This window comes from Centruroides sculpturatus, unplaced genomic scaffold (assembly GCF_000671375.1).
Source record: "Centruroides sculpturatus isolate CEXI.00-Female unplaced genomic scaffold, Cexi_2.0 scaffold722, whole genome shotgun sequence".
NCBI classification, from domain to species: Eukaryota; Metazoa; Arthropoda; class Arachnida; order Scorpiones; family Buthidae; genus Centruroides; species Centruroides sculpturatus.
The window spans coordinates 98428-121807 of NW_019384969.1; the positions used below are offsets into that span (position 1 = coordinate 98428).

General features: G+C 31.7%; 1 protein-coding gene across 6 annotated transcripts in view; it reads right to left on the bottom strand.

Annotated features, from left to right (window-relative positions):
* LOC111632571 (cyclin-dependent kinases regulatory subunit-like) overlaps positions 1-22857 on the bottom strand; it is a 35701-nt gene extending 12844 nt beyond the window's left edge. Inside the window, exons 1-4 of one of the 6 annotated variants that reach the window (XM_023377045.1) lie at positions 22680-22819; positions 22098-22583; positions 15825-15900; positions 10756-10883 (exon numbers count right to left, since the gene is read on the bottom strand). In XM_023377045.1, coding sequence (XP_023232813.1) covers positions 10756-10883; positions 15825-15883 — 187 coding nt within the window. In that variant the 5' untranslated portion in view covers positions 15884-15900; positions 22098-22583; positions 22680-22819. Of the gene's footprint in view, positions 1-10755; positions 10884-15824; positions 15901-17132; positions 17321-22097; positions 22584-22679 lie in introns of those variants that run through there. The other 5 variants (XM_023377042.1, XM_023377043.1, XM_023377046.1 and 2 more) reach the window with 5 other exon arrangements.
* Between the last annotated feature and the right edge of the window lie 523 nt (positions 22858-23380).

The following is a 23380-nucleotide window of genomic DNA, read 5'->3' on the forward strand; positions in this document are numbered from 1 at the left end:
AGAAATTTGGTCGCATCCGGATCATCTATTCTTGCGAAAAATGTTGCTAGTCCGAGAGCACCTATAATGGAAAAAATGGAACAAGCGCTAATATTATGGGTAGAAGATATGAACAAGAAACGGTTGCCTTTAAATAAAAGTGCACTTAAACACAAAGCCTTAAAAATATTTGATTATTTAAAACAAATGGGACAGTCGTCAGCTGATGAAATAAGGTTTAAATTTGTGGCTAGCAATGGCTGGTTTGAAAAATTCAAAAAACGCCATTCGAACGTCAAGTTTTTCTCTTTTTAGAACCGAATCCCAGTTTTTGTATTAAGTTGGTGTCTCCTATAACGCGATTTCCCACAACGCAGTATTTTCACGGAACATATCTACCGCGTTGTAGGAGGCCTACCTGTAGTAAAACATTATATTAAGAATAATTAGATTTTTTTTTTGTTATATCGTACAATAATTAAACAAATAACATTATACTAGTCACTAGTCTATTCAATGCAGTACGAATTTGGTGTTAGCCTTGGCCTTCAGCATCGGAATTTTGAAGTGAAGGGGGCGATACTACGTTGAAGGGGGCGACGATTCGTTAGAGGTTGAGAAACACTGGTGTAGACATTGAATGTCTCAGGGGTTGGAGATAGAAGAGTATTCATGGGGTTGCAACATGTTGACCGTGGAGAAGGAAGAACACCTTTTTTTTGGAGCTGCTATAGGCAAAGATAACAAATGGCAATACCTAATCCAATAGATAATGGTAAATATCAACATACATGGTCAACATGTTAGCCAGTGTCTGAATGAATCTTTTTGTAAAGCCATTAATCTAGGGATGGTAGATGGTTGCTCTCCAAGGTATGATGTCAAAGATGGAGACCACATCCAGACTTATCTAAGTAAGAAACAGTTGGCCTTATCATTACTCAGCTTCTTTGATGTGCTGTGTTTCAGGATAACCTCATTGACCAAGAAGTTGGCAGCTGTACAGTTGGCTATAGTTCAAGTAATGAAATAACAAATTGAAATAACAAATGAAATAACAAATTTATTGCCAACTATATTAAATTTTGATAATTATATAATTCTAAATATTTTGTGTGCATTGTATTGTTTAATTTAATGCTATCAATAAATGGCTGAATACTCAATATCCAAAATGGTTAAAATCTGTTGCAAAAAATAAATAAAAATTTTATTTAAGATTAATGTTTAGTTTATTTGATTTGTAAATCCAGTTTTAATCCCCAAAACATAGCACATTGCCAATGCATCTCAATCTGTAAACAACAACTTTTCAAAGTTTTTCCATATTTAATTGATTATACAATGAAGATGACTTAAATAGAAACGAAAATGTTATTCAATAAACTTTATTATGTTTACAGAATTAAACAGCTTCTCAATTATTTAATCAGATTAGAAAATTTAAAGTTTAGAAGCAATTTGTCATTTTTTTAAAAAACTTTATTCAAATTTCATAAGTTATTGATATTTCAAATAGAATGCAATCTATCTATCTGCTATTAAAATTTGTTATCGTTAAATCATATAATTAGATCACTATTCTCATAAATGTCAATACATAAACATATTATATATAAGGAGAACTTTTTAACCGTTCTAATGATAGCACAATTAAAATTTTTTGAACATAAAATTAATAGTAATCAATCAGTGTAACTCCATTTACAGTACAAAGAAATGCTTTAAGAGATCAAATTCTATAAAATACAAGTAAAATACAAAATATGAGGGGATAATCGTTGTAGAGGGCGGAAAAATAATATAGTACTTTACAGCATTATTGATACAGTCAAACCTTGAGTTTTGAATGCCTTGCTTTTCAAACAATTTGGTTCAGGAACAAAATTTTGAACTCAAATTTTCCTCAGTTACCAAACAAGCTACTTGACAAGAGCCCACCACAGACAGTCAACTCCCTACATTTCCTATGTTATAGAAAGTCAATGGTCTGACAGGATATGATGACAGGACTACAAATTTGGAAGTTAGCAACACCAAGATTGCCTCACATCATTAGATGTCACAACACAAATCATTGATGATGATGATATTTAAATTAATTTCAACACACACACAGGAAAAACACTATTTCTGTTTTTTGGTACATGCAACAGTCAAATCTAAGTCAAATTAATTAATAGAAACAGTGTTAATTAAAATTCGTCTAATAAATAGAATCCAAGAATTGTGTTTACATATAATTAAATTAAATAACAAAAAATTATTATTATAATATTATATATTGTAATATTTATTAATAATAGGTAGCCAGTTAATTGAAACTAAAAATAATAATTAAATTGCTCAGAAACTAAGTCCCTCTTCTAAATTAAAATATACTGACAGTGTAGACCAGTGTTTCTCAACAGGGCGATATCGCCCCCATGTGGGCATTTTTCCATGTTGAGGGGGTGATTAACAATTCATATTTTGGGGGGGCAAAAAACAATTTTCTGGGCGATATACAGGTAGGCCTCCTACAACGCGGTACCTTTACAATGCGTTTTCTTACAACGCGGTTGGAAAAATGCGGAAATTTTCTTACAACGCGGTACTTTTACAATGCGGTTTACGGTATTTAGAAACAAATTATCTTTCACATAACAGAAAAATCGCAATGGATCACGTAATACGCTACAGAGCTAAATGTCCTCGAAAACAGCTGTTTGTCCACGTTGACGTGTTATTCCCATGAAAGTTTCATTGGAAGACCGGTATCTAGACAGATGTGCATCAGTTACCATAAACACTCAAATATATCATTGAATTTTCGATAATTTATACTCTTTCAACAGGTAGGGACCGCAAAAATGGTCCAAAATACAAGTATAAACTTCTATTGGGTGTATATTTTTAACAACATAGTAAAGGAAAGTTATTTTTTTGCGATTTTTACTGTCCACAAAATTGCTTGAAAAAATTTTAGCCATAACAATGTCGAATGAAAAGAAAGGACCATTAGAAAGGAAGTTAGAAAGGAAATTTATTAATATATCTCTTCAAACAAAGATAGAAATTTTGGATCAAATTAAAAATCAAGAGCGGATAGCTGATATTGGTAGGCATTTTAATTTAAATGAGTCAACTATTCGGTTGAATAAGCAATAGGAAGAAAAGATTAGGAATTCAGTCGCATCCGGATCATCTATTCTTGCGAAAATTGTTGCTCGTCCGAAAGCACCTATAATGAAAAAAAAAATGGAACAAGCGCTAATATTATGGGTAGAAGATATGAACAAGAAACGGTTGCCTTTAAATAAAAGTGCACTTAAACACAAAGCCTTAAAAATATTTGATTATTTAAAACAAATGGGACAGTCGTCAGCTGATGAAATAAGGTTTAAATTTGTGGCTAGCAATGGCTGGTTTGAAAAATTCAAAAAACGCCATTCGAACGTCAAGTTTTTCTCTTTTTAGAACCGAATCCCAGTTTTTGTATTAAGTTGGTGTCTCCTATAACGTGATTTCCCACAACGCAGTATTTTCACGGAACATATCTACCGCGTTGTAGGAGGCATACCTGTAGTAAAACATTATATTAAGAATAATTAGATTTTTTTTTTGTTATATCGTACAATAATTAAACAAATAACATTATACTAGTCACTAGTCTATTCAATGCAGTACGAATTTGGTGTTAGCCTTGGCCTTCAGCATCGGAATTTTGAAGTGAAGGGGGCGATACTACATAACGGTTTTATTGAAGGGGGCAATACTACGTTGAAGGGGGCGACGATTCGTTAGAGGTTGAGAAACACTGGTGTAGACATTGAATGTCTCAGGGGTTGGAGATAGAAGAGTATTCATGGGGTTGCAACATGTTGACCGTGGAGAAGGAAGAACACCTTTTTTTTGGAGCTGCTATAGGCAAAGATAACAAATGGCAATACCTAATCCAATAGATAATGGTAAATATCAACATACATGGTCAACATGTTAGCCAGTGTCTGAATGAATCTTTTTGTAAAGCCATTAATCTAGGGATGGTAGATGGTTGCTCTCCAAGGTATGATGTCAAAGATGGAGACCACATCCAGACTTATCTAAGTAAGAAACAGTTGGCCTTATCATTACTCAGCTTCTTTGATGTGCTGTGTTTCAGGATAACCTCATTGACCAAGAAGTTGGCAGCTGTACAGTTGGCTATAGTTCAAGTAATGAAATAACAAATTGAAATAACAAATGAAATAACAAATTTATTGCCAACTATATTAAATTTTGATAATTATATAATTCTAAATATTTTGTGTGCATTGTATTGTTTAATTTAATGCTATCAATAAATGGCTGAATACTCAATATCCAAAATGGTTAAAATCTGTTGCAAAAAATAAATAAAAATTTTATTTAAGATTAATGTTTAGTTTATTTGATTTGTAAATCCAGTTTTAATCCCCAAAACATAGCACATTGCCAATGCATCTCAATCTGTAAACAACAACTTTTCAAAGTTTTTCCATATTTAATTGATTATACAATGAAGATGACTTAAATAGAAACGAAAATGTTATTCAATAAACTTTATTATGTTTACAGAATTAAACAGCTTCTCAATTATTTAATCAGATTAGAAAATTTAAAGTTTAGAAGCAATTTGTCATTTTTTTAAAAAACTTTATTCAAATTTCATAAGTTATTGATATTTCAAATAGAATGCAATCTATCTATCTGCTATTAAAATTTGTTATCGTTAAATCATATAATTAGATCACTATTCTCATAAATGTCAATACATAAACATATTATATATAAGGAGAACTTTTTAACCGTTCTAATGATAGCACAATTAAAATTTTTTGAACATAAAATTAATAGTAATCAATCAGTGTAACTCCATTTACAGTACAAAGAAATGCTTTAAGAGATCAAATTCTATAAAATACAAGTAAAACACAAAATATGAGGGCTGTTCGGAAAGTTCGCGGCTTTGCTTATATGCGGCGTTGCGATCAATTTAATTCAATTTTGGCGGGAATAATTCAGCCATCTTTGCTAAAGATATGACACCAATTTCCGCTTGATTTGTCATAAAGTTTTGCCATGACAGCTTAGCAGATAGTCAGCGTGCACATGCTTTGTCAAAAATGAAGAAGACGGAGACTCAAGCAGTCATAAAATACCCAACAAAAAAAAATTGCCCCCATCTCAAATCAAAGCTGACATGGATGAAGTTTTGGGAGAGTCTGTTCCTCCGTACACCACTGTGAAAAAATGGACAGCCCTTTTTAAATCTGGCAGAGAGTGTGGAAGATGACCCTCACAGAGGATAACTGTCAACTGCTGTCACTGAAGAATATATCGACAAAGTTCACAATTTGGGTGTTAGCAGATCGCCGTTTGAAAACGCGTGAGATAGCTGAGACAACAGGCATCTCTGTTGACCGAGTGCACCACATCCTAACCGAAGATTTGGGTATGACGAAGGTTTCAGCAAGGTGGGTGCCGCATCTGCTGACTGCCGAGCAAAAACGTGTTCGCACTTTGATGTCAAAGGAGTGTTTGGACTTCTACCAGAAAAACCCACAGGATTTCTTGCGTCGGTTTGTGACTACTGACAAATGTGGATCCATTACTACACTCCTGAAATAAAAGAATAGTCGAAGAATGGAAACACCACAGTTCGCCACCACCAAGGAAGGCAAAGACAAGTTCCATCAACAGGGAAAGTGATGGCCTCGGTTTTTTGGGATGCTAAAGGCATCTTTATTGACTACCTAAAAAGAGGAAAGACCATCAATGCTGTCTATTACTGTGAACTTTTGGAAAAACTGAAGAAAGAAATCAAAGAAAAGAGGCCACACTTGAAGAAGAAAAAGGTTCTGTTCCATCATGATAATGCACCTGCACATTCCACCAGAATCAATGAATAAAAGATAAACGAACTTCACTTCCAATTAGTTCCACATCTACCGTATTCACCTGATTTGGCCCCCAGTGACTTCCATCTTTTTCCAAACCTATAAAAATTCTTGGCTGGAGAGAGATTCCACTCAAATGACGAAGTCATCTCTGAAGTGAACGAGTATTTTGCACACCTTGACAAATCGACCTATTGTGATGGCATAAAAAAGCTAGAACATCGCTGGAATAAGTGCATTGCTAACAAAGGAGACTACGTTGAAAAATAAAAAAAGTTTTAACATTTTGTTTGTTGTTCTATTTGAGGCCGCAAACTTTCTGAACAGCCCTCGTATTGAAATGATCTTGGATATAATACTCATCTTAATAAGAAAGTCATTGTGATGGAAGATTGAATAGAATTAGATTTTGTTCTAGTTCAATTTAATCTCCATAACAACAGCATTCTTATAATAAATATTTCTGAAGATGAGAATTATAGAAACTGTTTAAACATTTTTGGGCTCGGTTTTTAGTTGTATTTTCACAGAGTTTTATCTCCATTAACACCTTACGTTCCCAGCAATTTTTGATATTAATGTAATTAAACATAAAAAATACTTAAAACTGGAAAAAAAACGAAAGAAATGTGTTAATTTTGAAGAAAAAGCTTCAAACTTTATTTTCCTTTGTCTCGCCTTTCTGCGAAATTTGACACCGATGAGTCATTGTTTACACAGTTGAATGACCTTGAACACAGCTGGAGTCTGATTTCCCGGGACATTCTCAAAGAAGTCTCCGGAGGATAAGAGTTTAAAGTAGAGTGAGTTCTAGCTGGCCGTATATTTTTAAATATTTTTTAAAAATTCAAATTTTAATTGCGATTTCCGACCCCCCGACTTAATTAAACATGTATATAATAAAATCTACTAATTAAAAAAATTAAAAAACTATTGGAGGTGTTTTTGACATCAGAAAGCAGCTTTAAAGAACTTTACCGAAGTCAAATCCATGTGCTACAACTTAGGAACCATAAAATAAATTTGATAAAAAAACTCCCATTAAAAAACAATTAAGCCTTAATCGAGCCTTATCAAAGACTCATTAAAATCGCGATAAAATTTTTTTGCGTGGGTAAAAATTTTTGAAAAAATTTGGAGACTTAAAAAACATTCCAAAAATTCAAAAAAAAAAACAAACATTTTTTGGGGGGCCGAAAGGACCGAGTTTTATGTAAGGCTATGTAACATGCCCGAGTTAACTCGGGCGAAGAACTAAAGGGGTTAATTAAAGCATTTTTCTGTATTGTTAATAATGATATCTTTCTCTTACACTTACATTAGTGGAAACAATATTTTAAATACTAAAATTCACACCTTCCTTTCACATTCCAGCATTCACTGATAAAAATGAATGTTTTTAGCTAGCTTCATTGGCCTGCATCAGGTTAATTAAGCAGATTCTATATTGAACATCTATAGCTGGTTCAAATTTTGGAATAAAGTCACTTTTCTTTGGCATAATTGTCTTTGAATTAAAATATACTATATTTACGTAAAGTTTACTATAATTTTAACAAATTAAATGAATAATTACATGTAACAATATTCGAGAACACCCTATATGCTAAGGATCTGAACATGTTATATGTTAACGTTAAAGTTATTAATCTGGAAGAACAAATGGTGCAAGTTTTGTAAAAAATACAGCAAAAACTACAATGGCTATTTAATAGACCACCTCAAAGGATATAAACATACCATTTCCAATCCCAATGAGTTCATTGTTAAGTTAGAAAAAATCACATTAACTGATTGTGAATATATAACGGTTTTAGACTTTCAATCAATGTGTCCCGCTATTAAATTAGAACCATACTTTTGCACTCTACGAGACTTCCTCTTTCAGAAAGTACCATCCTCACCTGTTTACCACTGACAACTCAGTAGAATTCACACACCTAATGTGTTACATGTTTTCACCTTTAACTACCAAACTTATCTGCAAAACAGAGGCATTCCAATGGATGCCCTTTAAGGCAACTTATGTGAAATGGTAGTGAGGGCATTAGAAAACAAAATTTTAAACAAAATTGAGCCAAATGTTCTATTATACATACACTGTGTTAATGACATCTTAATCATATGGAGATCTAAACCTAACATACAAAGTATGTTACAGGAATTCAATAATAATTCCTATGGCTTTATATTAAAGCTAGAACAAGAAAGTGAAACTGGGACCCACTTCCTAGACCTCCACATTCAATTAAAAAATTGCCACATGTTTATCAAAGTGTACCATAAAAACCTAATCAACACCCTCTTTTTATACCTTCATCTAATGATCCTTATATTTATAAGGTAGGGCTTTAACAAAAAGAACAAATACTCATTGCTTTAATATCAAAGACACTATGCAATAGTTAAAACATATAGCAATAGAGCATGGTTACAGCAGCAAACTAATAACTACATTAGCATATACCATAGAAGAGCACTTTAAAAAGATAGACTAGGAGCATAGGAGCACAACTATGAACAAAATTTCAAAATCGTAAATGCATAGTAGTTGACTACAAGCCAAGATTGAGTACAACTTACAAGATCATAATGAAACAAATACCTGTTTAGCCTATAAATGCAATCAACTGTATACAAACTACTCAACAACAATAAGGATAAGATTGAAGATAGCAAAATTCCTGGGGTATATTCCATACCACTGTATGACAACAGATTAAATACACTGGACAACAAAAAAAATAATGCACCATGAAGGACTTGTTGGATTTGAATAAAAATTGATATGTTGCATCATCTTAGCTAGATATGTAAATGATTAGCTTTTGAGAGTAGGTTCTTGTGTTATATCACCACCAGAGAGAAAAAAATATTTCCGCTGCCTGGTATAAAGGTGCACGCTGTGACGACTTGTGCATATGTTCTGCGCTTTTATTCATGGTTTTGTCTTCATTGAGTGACAGACATGCCTCTATGACGCATTCAACAGCCTTACACTCAGTTAAGTGAGTTTGAGAGAGGTCGCATCGTTGGATTGAAAGAAGGAGGATGGTCATACCACCGGATTGGCCGCCATCTGAACCATTCTGATAGAACTATTAGGGTGTGTTATGAGCAGTGGGTAAGTAGGGGTACACATGAACGGCAAACGGGTTCCAGACGCTATCGACAGACCACAAGAAGGGAGGATCGTCTCATTGTACGTCAAGCACGGACAGTGCCTACAGCTTCATTGTCTACCATTCATGCAGCGGTGGCACCTGCATTACGGAACTGTGTATTCAGCCGCACCATTTCCAGGCGCTTAGTAGAAGGCGGATTGATCTCCCGACGCCCAGTATGTGTTCTACCGTTAACAGCCACCCACTGACACCTCTGTCTGCAGTGGTGTTGTGCACGACAATCGTGGACTGCTACCCATTGGCAGCATATTGTGTTCAGCGACGAATCCCGCTTTTGTTTGGGGGGGCTCACGATGGCCATGTGAGAGTGTGGCGGCCCGCTGGTCAAGGTGTCAACCCGGCCTATACTGTGGAGCGGCACACAGGCCCAACCCCCAGTGTTATGGTGTGGGGAGCCATAACATACGACAATAGGACACCTCTAGTTGTCATGCGTACTACCCTCACAGCCCAACGATATGTGAAATACATCCTCCAGCCACATGTGTTGCCCCTCATGGCAGGGCTTCTGACAGGCATATTCCAGCAGGATAATGCCCGGCCACACACTGCCTACGTAACGTTGCCACACTTCCTTGGCCTGCACGGTCTCCAGATTTATCATTAATTGAATATGTGTGGGACCACTTGGGTTGCCAGCTACGACAGCCACAGGATCTGACGCATCTTGAGTCCCAATTGCATCATGCATGGACAGATATGCCTCAGAACATTATTCACGACCTTTACGCCTCCATGCCGAGGCGTATCACAGCTTGTATCCGCGCTAGAGGCGGCCCAACAGGATATTAGTTTCTGCACTGTATTGCATATTACTGCACAATAAAGTATGTTTTTGTTTTATGGTAGCAATCATATATCTGTCTAGCAATGACGATGTCATATACCAATTTTTATTCAAATCCAACAAGTCCTTCATGGTGCGTTATTTTTTTTGTAATCCAGTGTAGAAATCTAACATATATAGGCTCAACAAATAGATCTTGGATGCAAAGACTCAAAGAGCACCACTACAATATTAGTAAAAACAAATACAGTACAACTCTAGCACAATATGCAAGCAAGGGGTGTCTCCACGATGGACAGAAGCAAAGCTTTTAAAATGCACATTTGATAACCATAAACTAAGAACCATAGAAGTGTTTGAAATATTTGCCGCAACACTTAAAGGAAGCTGCATTAACATTAAAAAAAATCTATATCCAAATCCAAAGCATGGCAATCTATATTAGTTAACCCCTTAAAAAAATAGCAGCAACCAGTAATACATGCAATAATAGCAATTTACATCTCTCCAAATAATTTAATTTTTTAGTTTTTCATTTACATTATTTATTAGAGACATTTTCATATTTTTGTTTGTAACTATTCATTTAATTTGTTAAAATTATAGTAATCTTTACATAAACATAGTAAATTTTAATTCAAAGACAAGTACATCAAAGAAAAATGGCATTATTCCAAACTTCAAACAAGCTATAAAGGTTTGATATAGAATCTGTTTAACCAGACGCAAGCCACTGAAGGTAGTCAAATATGTTCATTTTTAATCAGTGAATGCTGGAATGTGAGAGGAAGGTGTAAATTTTAATATTTAGAAAATAGTTCCAACTTTAGAATTAACAAGTTACAATATTTTAATTACTATTATTTATAAAACTAAAACATTTTATCCTTTATTTCTATTTTACCTGGTGTATGGACCATATAATGTACCCAACCAGGAGACTGTTGAACTCCTAAATTTCTCCATTCTGTTTCTGTCATAAGATGTGTTTTGGGAACTAATGATGCAATTTCTGGTGGAAGAATAACATGTCTGAAAAAAAATAATAGGATAAATTATGTATTAACTTCTTGAAATTCAAGTTATTAAAATTAAACAATCAAATTCTGTCATTATTTACATTAATATTTTCAAATTAAACGATTACAAATCTCACTCATAAAATCATCTGTCATAATGCGTTAATGATCAAAACAAACATAAAATGGGGCCCATTAACTTAACTAAAAGTCAGAGAGTGCCAAAATGGAAAAGCATTGTAAATTACTGTTAAGACAAAAAATAAAGCATTACCTTTTCTCTTTTTCTATTCTTTTAATACTTAAGTTTAATAACTAACAGAACTTATTTACAACTTTGCAACCAGACGAAACTCTGACGACTAACAACTTTTCAAGTGTTGCCAGATATAAATGTACAATAATTAACACACCTCCTTACATTTATATTATAACACAAAAATGTTAAATACAAGAAAAGTAACAGCCAACTTGACAGCTCTATTAACAACTTATCTTAATCTCACACATCTTATCATCTTATATTCTATTCTTTTACATTTAGCATCTCTCTATATTTAATGAATTTGACATTTCCTAATGCCTTGGTAAAAATATCAGCATTATTATTTTCTGACTCTATTTTTACAACTTCAATTTTTCCTTTCTTAACATTCTCATGCACAAAATGATAAGGAACTTCAATATGTTTTGAGTTTTTTGTAAAGCTTCCATATTTAGCAATGGCTACTACACCTGAGTTGTCTTCATATACCTTAATTGGTTTACAAACTTTAATGAAAACCTCATTTATTAGATAAATTAGAAAATTTATTTCTGTTACAGCTTCTGATAATGCAATATACTCAGCAAATGTAGAAGACTTTGTTACACTATTCTACTTTTTGGATTTCCAAAAGATTACATTTCCAAACAATCTAATTATAAATTCTGTGGTAGATTTCCTGTCTAGAGTATCTCCTGCCCAGTCAGAATCCACAAAACAATCTAAGATATCAGTATTATTATTCTTATAATATTTTAATTTAAAGTCTTTTGTCAAGTACAAGTACTTCAGGACTCGCAAAGCACATTTAAAGTCTCTCTCATCGTAACAATTTTGAAATCGGCTCAGATAATTTACANTTCACAAAATGCTTTATTTTGTGAAGTAATAATACTATTAATGCTTCACATAATGCTATTTTGTGAACTAATAATACTATAATGTTTCACATTATTAATACAAAATGCTTTATTTTACCAAAAATATTCTCTCAAAACTTATCTAAACATTTTAAGATTTATTGGTTATCTCCAAGAATAAAAAAAAGAAAGCAAGTTGTAAAATGCATTAACATATTATAATTTTACATACTAAATTTAAATTTAGAATATCAAAATATCTGTAGAAATTTTATCTTAATTATATATTAATATAATAACTAATTGAAGTAATTAAATTAAAGCAAAAATAACATTTTGGTAGTATGTAAAATCACTTTAATCTGTGTCAGTTGATTTTCTCACAGCAACTCCAAGTTATTATTTAAGACTTTATTGTAATATAATTTTTTACCCATTTATTAAAAAAGTGTTTAAAGGTTTTATAATGGTATTTATATGAGAACATTGCATGTGTACTGGAATTTTAAGAATTGTTTCTCATGCTTAAAGACATGCAAGTAAATATAGATAATCAAAATGTAAAAGATTTTTTGAGATCATAATAGTGTCAATTCTAATAATTGTTGTGTTGTCTTTAATAGCACTGAAAAGGGGCTATGAATGTACAACAGCCTGAAATGTATATGATATATAATCTATTTAAGAATATATTACAATAAAGTCTTAAATAATAACTTGGAGTTGCTGTGAGAAAATCAACTGACACAGATTAAAGTAATTTTATATACAACTGTATTATACAGCATCCATACTACATAGAACATTTTAGTATATTCACAAACATAGAATTGCCATTTCATTAAAATTAAATAAATTAAAAACACTCATATAATAGCAAATATCTTAAGACAAATAAAAGCAATTCAATGACTTTTCACATAGAATGATATAAATCTACATACAGTAGAACCTCGATTATCCGGACTAATTGGGGATGAAGGTAGTCAGGATAAGGAAAAATCCGGATAATCGAAANTCTTTGACTTTTCGTTTTTACTTGTAGTATTAATATAAGTATTATTTGCAATGGTAGTCTGAAAACTATTTCCTTGATATTCATGTATGTTTTGATGAAAATTTCCTCGCCCTCTCTGAAAGTTTCTGGCATTGAACAATCCACGTCCTCGATAAACAGAAAAACCATGACTTCGACTACGATTTTCAATTTCAAAACGACAATTTCTTTTTAAATGACCAGGTTTTCCACAGCTGAAACATTTCAACTTATTCTGAAATGATGACCTGGCTTCAGCTCGAAATACATTTGATCTATCATTTGACTCTTCATTAGAATTTTCCTCTGCACTTTTTAACTTTATTTTGCTTTTCAAATAGTCAACAGTTCTCTCCTTTTCTGGTAAAACATCTATTAAATCACCAATATGACTATACTTCTGTGGTAGCAATTTTAACATGTAGTTTAATTTTTCTTGTTCTGATATCATTGCACCTGCCTGCTTTAATTCGTTCACAGCCTTTTCAAACGCGTCGAAGAATAAGCATACTTCTGAATAATTTTTCAATTTGATACTTTCAAGGTTATGTCGGCACACAATTTGCAGAGCTGTTGACTTTTTCAGATACATCTCATCAAACTTTTGGATAATTTCATAAGCCATATCAAGTTCGCTTATGTATTCTAGCTGTTTGTTAGTTATTCCGCTATAGATATAATTAGTCGCCTGGATATCTCGTTCATCCCATTCGTCATCATCGGTCTTAATTTTAGCTCTCATTACATCTTTACACTTTTTGAATTGTAAAAACTTAAACATACGTAATTTCCAGTTACTATAATCTGCTCCATCAAATATTGGTATATTAATATCACTGTTCTTCGCCGCCATTACCACGTGTGCTCTTTCTTTATTTTCTTAAATTATTTAACCCTTTTCACTTCTTGTTTTTTCTTTTAAACCACGCTTTGCTACCATGTTAAGACAAAAAATAAAGCATTACCTTTTCTCTTTTTCTATTCTTTTAATACTTAAGTTTAATAACTAACAGAACTTATTTACAACCAGACGAAACTCTGACGACTAACAACTTTTCAAGTGTTGCCAGATATAAATGTACAATAATTAACAATATAAATGTACAATAATTAACAATATAAATGTACAATAATTAACAATTACATAATTCAAATCATATATAGATTAAGAATCTCATTCTCAATTACTTGGAATTATTCAAATTTTTAACAAACTGATATTTTGTTCATTAATTATTAATTACATTCAAACTTTTTTTATAAACTTATAACTTTAAATCAATACCTTTGATAATAAATAAATATTTGAATTAAATTTTAAAAAAAGTGACCTGGTATGAGGCCTGTACTGTTTGATGTTTATTATGAAATGATTACAAAACAAGTTGCTGAAAGCCAAAATCTTTAAAAATCCTTGGACAAAGAAAAATTTTTTCTTTGTCAAGGAAAAAATTTGTTCCTTGGACAAAGAAAGATATAATGGGAACATATTAATAAATGGCTAATATTAATAAAAACAAGATTAATTATTTGTTTACACTATTTTATTTAATTTATCCATTTAATATATGCTAATATGCTATGCAAAAAGCATTTAATCCGTCTTATTTAACTCTAAATTTTTATTGTTTTTACTAAGTTTAAATATTTCAAAAATTACATTCAATAGAATATTACAGGAAAATGCTACTCTAAAATTAAAACTATGAGGGTAATAAGAAACCATCTCATTTATGGTTTTAAATGTAATGCATCAGTGTTTTGCATGCAATTTTACTGACAGTATCCTGTTTTAGGAAGAAATGTGATACAATCTAGTTTTTTTTAGTTTTAATTATTCAATAATATTGAATGAAGCTTAGTTAGTTTACTTTGTTTTTATATTGTACAATAGAGCGTCGTTTATCCGAAAGAATTCCAGTAGGCAAATTTAAATTTTCGCTAGTGCTGTGGTGCTGCAATCTTTGGCTACTCCAATATTTTTTGTTGATGTGTGTTTTTTAGCTGGCAGCACTGGCACTTTTGTGTGGTGTTTTTCTCAGGACTGTGTGTCATGCTGAATCGAGCGTTTTTGATACTAGATTAACTTCCAAAGTATAATTTTTTTGTTTTTATATTTTTCAGTGTATTTATTTTGTTTGTACAAAATAAAGAAATAATTTTTAACGATACAATAGCCACGATTATTATTTTAAAAAGTTTATGTTAGGCTAAACATCGACTAAAATTCAACGCAAGGCGACTTGCAATGGAGAAAAATTTCAACATGGGATAGGTTTATGTATTTTTTCGTACATAATCAGTTATCCGAACAACCCCAGTCTTCAATTGATTCAGATAAACGACGCTCTACTGTATTTTATTATTTTTGAAATTTTTCTCACAACCTAAAAAATTTTTTTGCAATCCATAATTTATACAACATTGATCTAAACAATGATAACACTAATGGAGGAAAATGGAATAAGCTGGATTAAAAGAATTGCACATGAAGAACTAAGAATAGATGAGGACATTTTCTTCTAGAAAATAGATTATGTTAAACAAAATAATATAAATAAATAAAACTATTTTCTCTTAGAGAGGAATTAATAGAAGCAGAGAAAAGAAAAACATGAAAAAATAAAAAATTAGCTTGATCATCTGAGAGAAAAAAAAAGTTATCAAATCTTGAAGAGGAAGATCAAACAATGTGTAAAATAAAAGAATGAAATGATTTTTGGACAGGTTTTGCAGACAATAAATCAAATTATTATTAGACAAATTTCAATAAAATTTATGAACAATTCTCACCTGTATTCATAAGCATCATCATAATATTTTTCAGAATACTGAATCTGTGTTTCAGGCATTTATAATACAACTTTTTCTGTTAAAATAAAAAATTATCAACATATTTATATTAAAAATTCTATCTATTGGATTGTTCAGAAAGTAATTTCGTTTTTTTACATGGAAAAAAACACAATATTTTTATAATAAATAAATATTTTATTGAATTATATATTGACCATTTTGGTCAAATACCTGTTGTCATCGTTTCTGGTAGTAGCATGATTTCACATTCATAAAAATTTTGATCGTTGCTTACAAAAAACTGATCCAAGTGATTTTTGGCATTGTCACTTCAAGTAAATGTCTTACAGTTAAAAAAATTTGTATAGACCAGAACAAGTAATAATCTGTGCACGCTCGATCTGGCAAATATGGTTGGTGTGATAGCACATCCTATCTAAGTTATAACAGTTTCTGACGAGTTACCAAACTTGTGTGAAATTTGACATTATCACAGTAAAACACTACACCTGTTTTGTTGATCAATTCTGGCCGCCTTTTCTGTTTGATGATATTACTCGATTTGTTTACTCTATGGCAGTACACTTTCAAATCACTTGTTAAATTGTCTGGTAAAAGCTCCAAAAAAAAATTTCTTAAAATCCCACCAAAGAGAGCATCTCTCTTTAAGAACATGTGGAACCCATATACCAGGCTTTGAAATGAAACCAATTTGTTTCAAGTAATCATAAACAGTTCAATTTGACAAATTTAATCTCTTAGTGATTTCACGTGTTGTTATTCGGCAGTTTGCTTCAATCAGTACCTTTATTTTATGTCCATTGGCTTCAACTGGCCATCCAGAATGTGGCACATCTTCAATATTAAAATTGCCAGAACAAAATTTTGTAAACCAGTTTTGGAACTGTCATTCTGTCAATACATCTTCTCCATACACGTCACACAATTTTTTTCTCGTTTGAACAGCATTCTTACCTTTTCAGTAATAAAAGAGCAAAATATGCCGAATATGCTGCTTTGATGGGGGACAAAAAATAAACAATTGCACAAAATCAAACAAAATTTTTTACAAATAAGCCTTAAAATGCTAGTTGTCAAAATATATAAAATATATAATGATAATACGGTTTAGAATGAAAATGGCAGGAAAAATATGACTAATCCGTCTAGTGGTAAAAAAAACGAAATTACTTTCCGAACAACCCAACATATAAAGATTTTTAAGCTATTTTCAAATTCAAATTTAATAAATCCAGATTAATTTGGCTTTTAGAAATTTTATTGGAATATTTAAATAAAACTTACTCTATACCTTAAATTACTCCAGTAAGAATTGTTTAATGCACAACAATGTTTTTGGTCCAATTTATAGATCCTCATCAGTTGTAGAACATGCAATGGTAATCAAACATACAAAATCTTTGTTTGATTAGCATTGTAATGATTCATTAGAGAATGATCACACATTGAAAAACAAATCCATTTCTGAACATCTGGAAAGGCATGAAGGCATCAAAAATAAAATTTATTTCCCTAGTACTTCAATGAGAATATGTTATCATGTATAAAAACTCAGATTAGTCTTAGTCTATTTCAATACAGGTGTAAATTTTTAGTCTTTCTTCAGACATTGCAAAACTACAGCTACAGACACATCATTCACCTTAGTAACAGGACAGCCACTGCACTGTTCATTGGCACTCTGATTCCTGTAAACAGTTTAAATCATTTTGCCACTGAACAATAAGAAAGAGCATTTGTATCTTCAGCTTTTATAAATTCTTCATAACACTGATGTGCTGTTATTCCATGCTTATCAGCAATTTTTGCATAACATCTTTGTTCCAGACACATCATACAACTTGTACAGGCTGAGGGAGGATACACCAGATGGCTCTGTTGCTGACATCACACTGGAAGTACTACATATACAATTATGGAGCTATCATCATATTGTTCATAATTTAATAAGGATTAAAAAAAGCATTATATATTCCAGATGCATCTTGTAGTATTTGAAATAAAAAAAATAGTTGTCACTATGGAGCAGTCCATAAATTATGTAAGGGCAATTTCAGCCATTCTAGACCTCCACCACCGTGTAAGAAACCGTAATACTTTTTTTGATCCCTCTCCCCTTCCCTATCTTCTTATGTAATATTTAAGCATGATTTTTTTAGAAAGATATTAAGAAAAAAAAAAGTTTTTTTATGAAACCCTAAAAACCTAGGTCCAAAATATATAATTATTAATTAGTTAATTAATATGTACTATTATTTATAAAAGACTATGTAAACAAATTTAAAAATATAAAAATTTAATGAATTCGAATGAACAATTTATTTTAAGAACTTTATTTTTTAATTATCAACAATCTTTTCATTATTATTATCATGAATCAACATCATAATATTCACTTTTATATTAATTTTCACAAAAGGATGCAAAAAATTTTGACAGATTGACTAGTAAACATGTGTAAACAAACGTCATACAAAACAAAACAAGAGAGGAGAGAGAGAAACCACCACACTACCTTTCTCCCATAAGAAAAAATGTGTAGAGTGTGAGTCTGCTAGCATTATTATTCTATCATGTCACACGAGATGGCATTGGTACAATGAGCATTCTTAATAGAATTGAAGCTAATCAAATAGTGTCAAATTGAAGCTAAATTCAAAACTCCACCACTCAACGAGATCAAAAAATAAAACTAATAACATTACGTAAGACAAGATCTATTATCCCCTATCCCTGAGTAAGAAATCGTAAGAAATCCTTGACACTTTTCCATCTCAAAATACTGTACCTTACATAATTTATCAACAGCCCCTATCAATCAACAGTCTTATATTTCATGAATTGATCTGATCTGATGATTGTATGAAAATTCAAGTTTTTCATGAAAGTATTATAGTTAATTATTTTTATTTATGTTCATTCACAAATGCAATATCCAATTTGGCATAAGTCTTAAGCCTGATTTACACAACAGTCAGCTGACATCAGTTATGCAAAACTCACTCTTGACTAAAATACTCCATTCTGCCTCATTTAAGCAATGGCAATTCCATATAGCAACTTGTCTGTAAACATATGACCATGTTGTAAAGAAATTGAATTTTCATGGCTGAAAACTTCTTGTAAATAGGGTTTAAATAATAACTACACATTAATTATCTATATATATATATAAAAATGGACATGTATGTCCCTATATTTCACTTTTCCGCCAAAACTACACATCGCACGTGAATGGTGTTTGTATGTGGTGGTAGNAAGAAAAAATGTGTAGAGTGTGAGTCTGCTAGCATTATTATTCTATCATGTCACACGAGATGGCATTGGTACAATGAGCATTCTTAATAGAATTGAAGCTAATCAAATAGTGTCAAATTGAAGCTAAATTCAAAACTCCACCACTCAACGAGATCAAAAAATAAAACTAATAACATTACGTAAGACAAGATCTATTATCCCCTATCCCTGAGTAAGAAATCGTAAGAAATCCTTGACACTTTTCCATCTCAAAATACTGTACCTTACATAATTTATCAACAGCCCCTATCAATCAACAGTCTTATATTTCATGAATTGATCTGATCTGATGATTGTATGAAAATTCAAGTTTTTCATGAAAGTATTATAGTTAATTATTTTTATTTATGTTCATTCACAAATGCAATATCCAATTTGGCATAAGTCTTAAGCCTGATTTACACAACAGTCAGCTGACATCAGTTATGCAAAACTCACTCTTGACTAAAATACTCCATTCTGCCTCATTTAAGCAATGGCAATTCCATATAGCAACTTGTCTGTAAACATATGACCATGTTGTAAAGAAATTGAATTTTCATGGCTGAAAACTTCTTGTAAATAGGGTTTAAATAATAACTACACATTAATTATCTATATATATATAAAAATGGACATGTGACATGTATGTCCCTATATTTCACTTTTCCGCCAAAACTACACATCGCACGTGAATGGTGTTTGTATGTGGTGGTAGCCCCAAGTCTCCATTCATGCATAGGGGTGGTTGCGTCTCGATAGCTATAAGGGTGCAGGAGATATGAGGCTGAAAGTGTCTTTCTATTTCAAATGTTTTGTTCAAATTTTTAATTCAAACATAAAATTCGAATATTGGTTCGATTATAAAACGATTGTAAACATTCCAGAAACGTTGAAAATAGTTCGTTTGACTAAACGTAAAAATTCTCTAATTAGTCTGGAAACGGGGGACCTAATTCTTGCATTCTGTGAAAACGGGTAAGATTAGCTATGATGTAATTATCTTAATCTTCACTAACGTTACTTTTTGCCCAGCGAAGCGGGTCCTTGCAGCTAGATTCTAGATTACTTAGAAAAACAGTCTTTTATATATATATAAAAAAAACTATATTACATACAAATGTACGAACAAATAAAAACCCAGCGAAGCAGGTTCTTGCAGCTAGTATATATATAGTAGAGAGAGAATAGAAAAATTAATTTTAAGATTAAAGTATTTCATATATCAATTTTCACATACATTTGTTTATTTTTAATAGACTACTCACTAGATTACAGTATGTAAGATTTTCTCAAATGCATATGCTCACAAGCTTTGGTTGTTATTTTTGGACAATGGATGGAGTTGTTCAAATCTGCTGGAATATGCTTAGTAGAAATGGTTAAACTACTGACAACACAGGTTTGCACACAACATGGTGTTGGCAGCTTATGCTTTGTTAATTAGTTAAGTTTTTTTTAAAAGCTACAAGCTATATCCCAATAATTAATTATAAGGTATTTCAAGATTAATGTGCAGTTTTATTATTGTTTTAAGTATTCAAGGTAAGAATTTAAAACACATAAATTTTCAAGTCATTCCAGCATAACACTTGTTCCAATATATACTGATAAAACCTTCTGAAATCCAGTGGCATAAAAATCTTCCCCTTTGCAGAGCCACCAAAACAAATTCAAGTGAGAATGAAAATAAAAAACTGGTAAGGGTTCTTACTCAACTTTTGCAGCATTTGAACAGGAGGTTAAAGATTAGGAAGTTCAATAATTTTAAAATATACTCCAATATAAACTTTAAACAACAACAACAGCTTAAGAGGAGTAATTTCATTAATTCTGAGAATTTTTTTATTTAAAATATCTAAGTTTAAAAAACTAAGGCAAACTAGCACAAAAATAAAATTGTGTGGCACCATCTATTAGGAGATTTTATTACTAATTATTATATTATTTATCATAAAAAGGCAAAAGTCTTAATTTTGAGGTTAGAGAAGAGTTTCTAAAAAATTTATAAAATGACAACAAAAAATTTTTATTGTCTGACCTAATGGTTAAAAGTCAAGAAGGTGACTCATGTATCATATCTGAGATATGACATATGGCTCACCCTCTTGACTTTTAACCATTAAAATTTAATAGTATCAATGCCCCATATATAGAAATAACTGAAAAGTTCCAATATTTTTGGTTAATCCAGTCCTGATAATGCAAAATACACACAGAGAATTTTGTAAGTGTATTTTTTTAATTTTTGGGCTCCTTAAGTGTAACAAGCTTGGTCAAGCCTATCTGATAGAATGCTCCACAAAAGTGAATCAAATATTAATTTTGTTTTAAATAAATTTTATAAATTCTTGGAATCAAGTAGTTGTTCAGAAGAATTTGTCACTGAATATACAGTAAGGGATGTGATTTAGATTCCAGAGGAACCATTTAGTTTTTACTATAGTTTACAGTGACCGTAAATGAAAATGTTCAGTGACCTTTTGTGCATGTACATGGACATATGTGTGCACATCTGACAGACACAAAAGTCTTAACACAAGTACTTCACCACTATACTGGAGTGCGCTAAAAAAATAAAAAACTGGAGGGGTCAAAATTTGACCAATCACTATATGGAACCCTATGCTGTATTCTATAAGACGGAAAAGTAAAAAATTAATAAACCTACAAACATGGATTAAGTATATAAATACCTAGCAAAATATATAATTTGTTTGATATCTAACAATATATCTTGTCTGTGCATTTGCAGTTCTACACAAAACACTTTTTATTGGTGGAAGGTGTTCAAATTTAAATTTTTCTTAACTGATTAAATTTAATGAATATTCTGTGATTAATCTTTACATTTATATCTTTTGAATTGCAATTGACTTGTATTGAAGAAAAATTACATCCAATGCTATGACAGCTTGAAACTTTATAAAAACCACAAAACTACAATTAGAAAAATACAGTAGTGATTTATACCATATACAATGTATCTCTGACCATTCATCACTGGAACTAAAGTTGGTTTTTACTCCAAGAACCTCAGCAATTTTCATCACTTTTTGTTTCAGTACTGGCCCTGAAACAGGAAGATTCAATGAATGAATTTGCTTCAGCCAACATACTAGAGCATCTTTGTATGACAACTTTCTCTGGCGTTTTCGAGACAGTCACAACAACAACCCAAGAAAGTTTCTTAATTTCCTCTTTTTTTCTTCAGAATTCCTATCAATGTTGTTCTTGGAAGGTTTTCTTGTTTTGCACATTTGGCTTGGGAAGTTTTATTACATTTAAATTCAGATAAAAGTTCGTATTTTTTCATCAGTGTACAGTACGTGTAGTTGGGTTACGCATTTCTAACAGAAATGTGAAACACTTCCTGCAAATAACTCATAAATGGAAGGTGAGAAAATGCAAAATTGAATGATTTTCATTTCTCCTCCAGTCACTTTTGACAGATTACATCTGGTAAAATACATAATCATCTTTCGTCTTAAAAGTTTAGATCAATAAAAAATATTTACCATTATTAAACGTTTACATTATGAAATATTTGCTTACATTCTAGCGACAAACGAAGTATTTAGAATATCAGAAATGTTTCATTTATCAAAACTGTGTTTAAAACAATACTCAATCGTAATTTTACCTCCGCATAAATCTATCTATAATTCAATTCTTACCGCACTTCTTAAGCCACCTGGCGATAATTTTTTGATTCTTAAAATTTATACAAACGTCTAACAACTACACCCTGGCGGCCGTCTTCCGAAACTATCTATCAGTAAATAAATTATGGATAAATCAAGTCTTAGGAAGTAATCATTTTTGACTAATAATTTTGAAAGTTACGTTTGATTTTTAAATATTACGTGATTAAAAGTTGAATCAAATAAGACAGTGGATTGAACTGAAATATTTATTTACATACATTCAGAAAAAATGAGACATACCGACGATAATTATATTGTCATTCTCCACTTTCTTGGAAAAATGAATTTTTTTTTAAAACTCATTCCGCCCTGTGGACACAAAGAGGAACTCTTTTTAGCAAGCCCATTATGGGTTCGGCCAGGCCCACAATGGGGCAGCCGGGTGACGAGGGACGGGGCCCGACATATCCCGGGTCACCCAGAGCGATAGGTGTCCTTGACCGCGGCCTTCAAAAATTACAATTTCTTACGCCTGGTGAGAATTGTGGTCCTAGCCGAGTCCATAATGGACTTGCTAAAAGAGCCCTTCTTAGTGCCCACAGGGCGGTA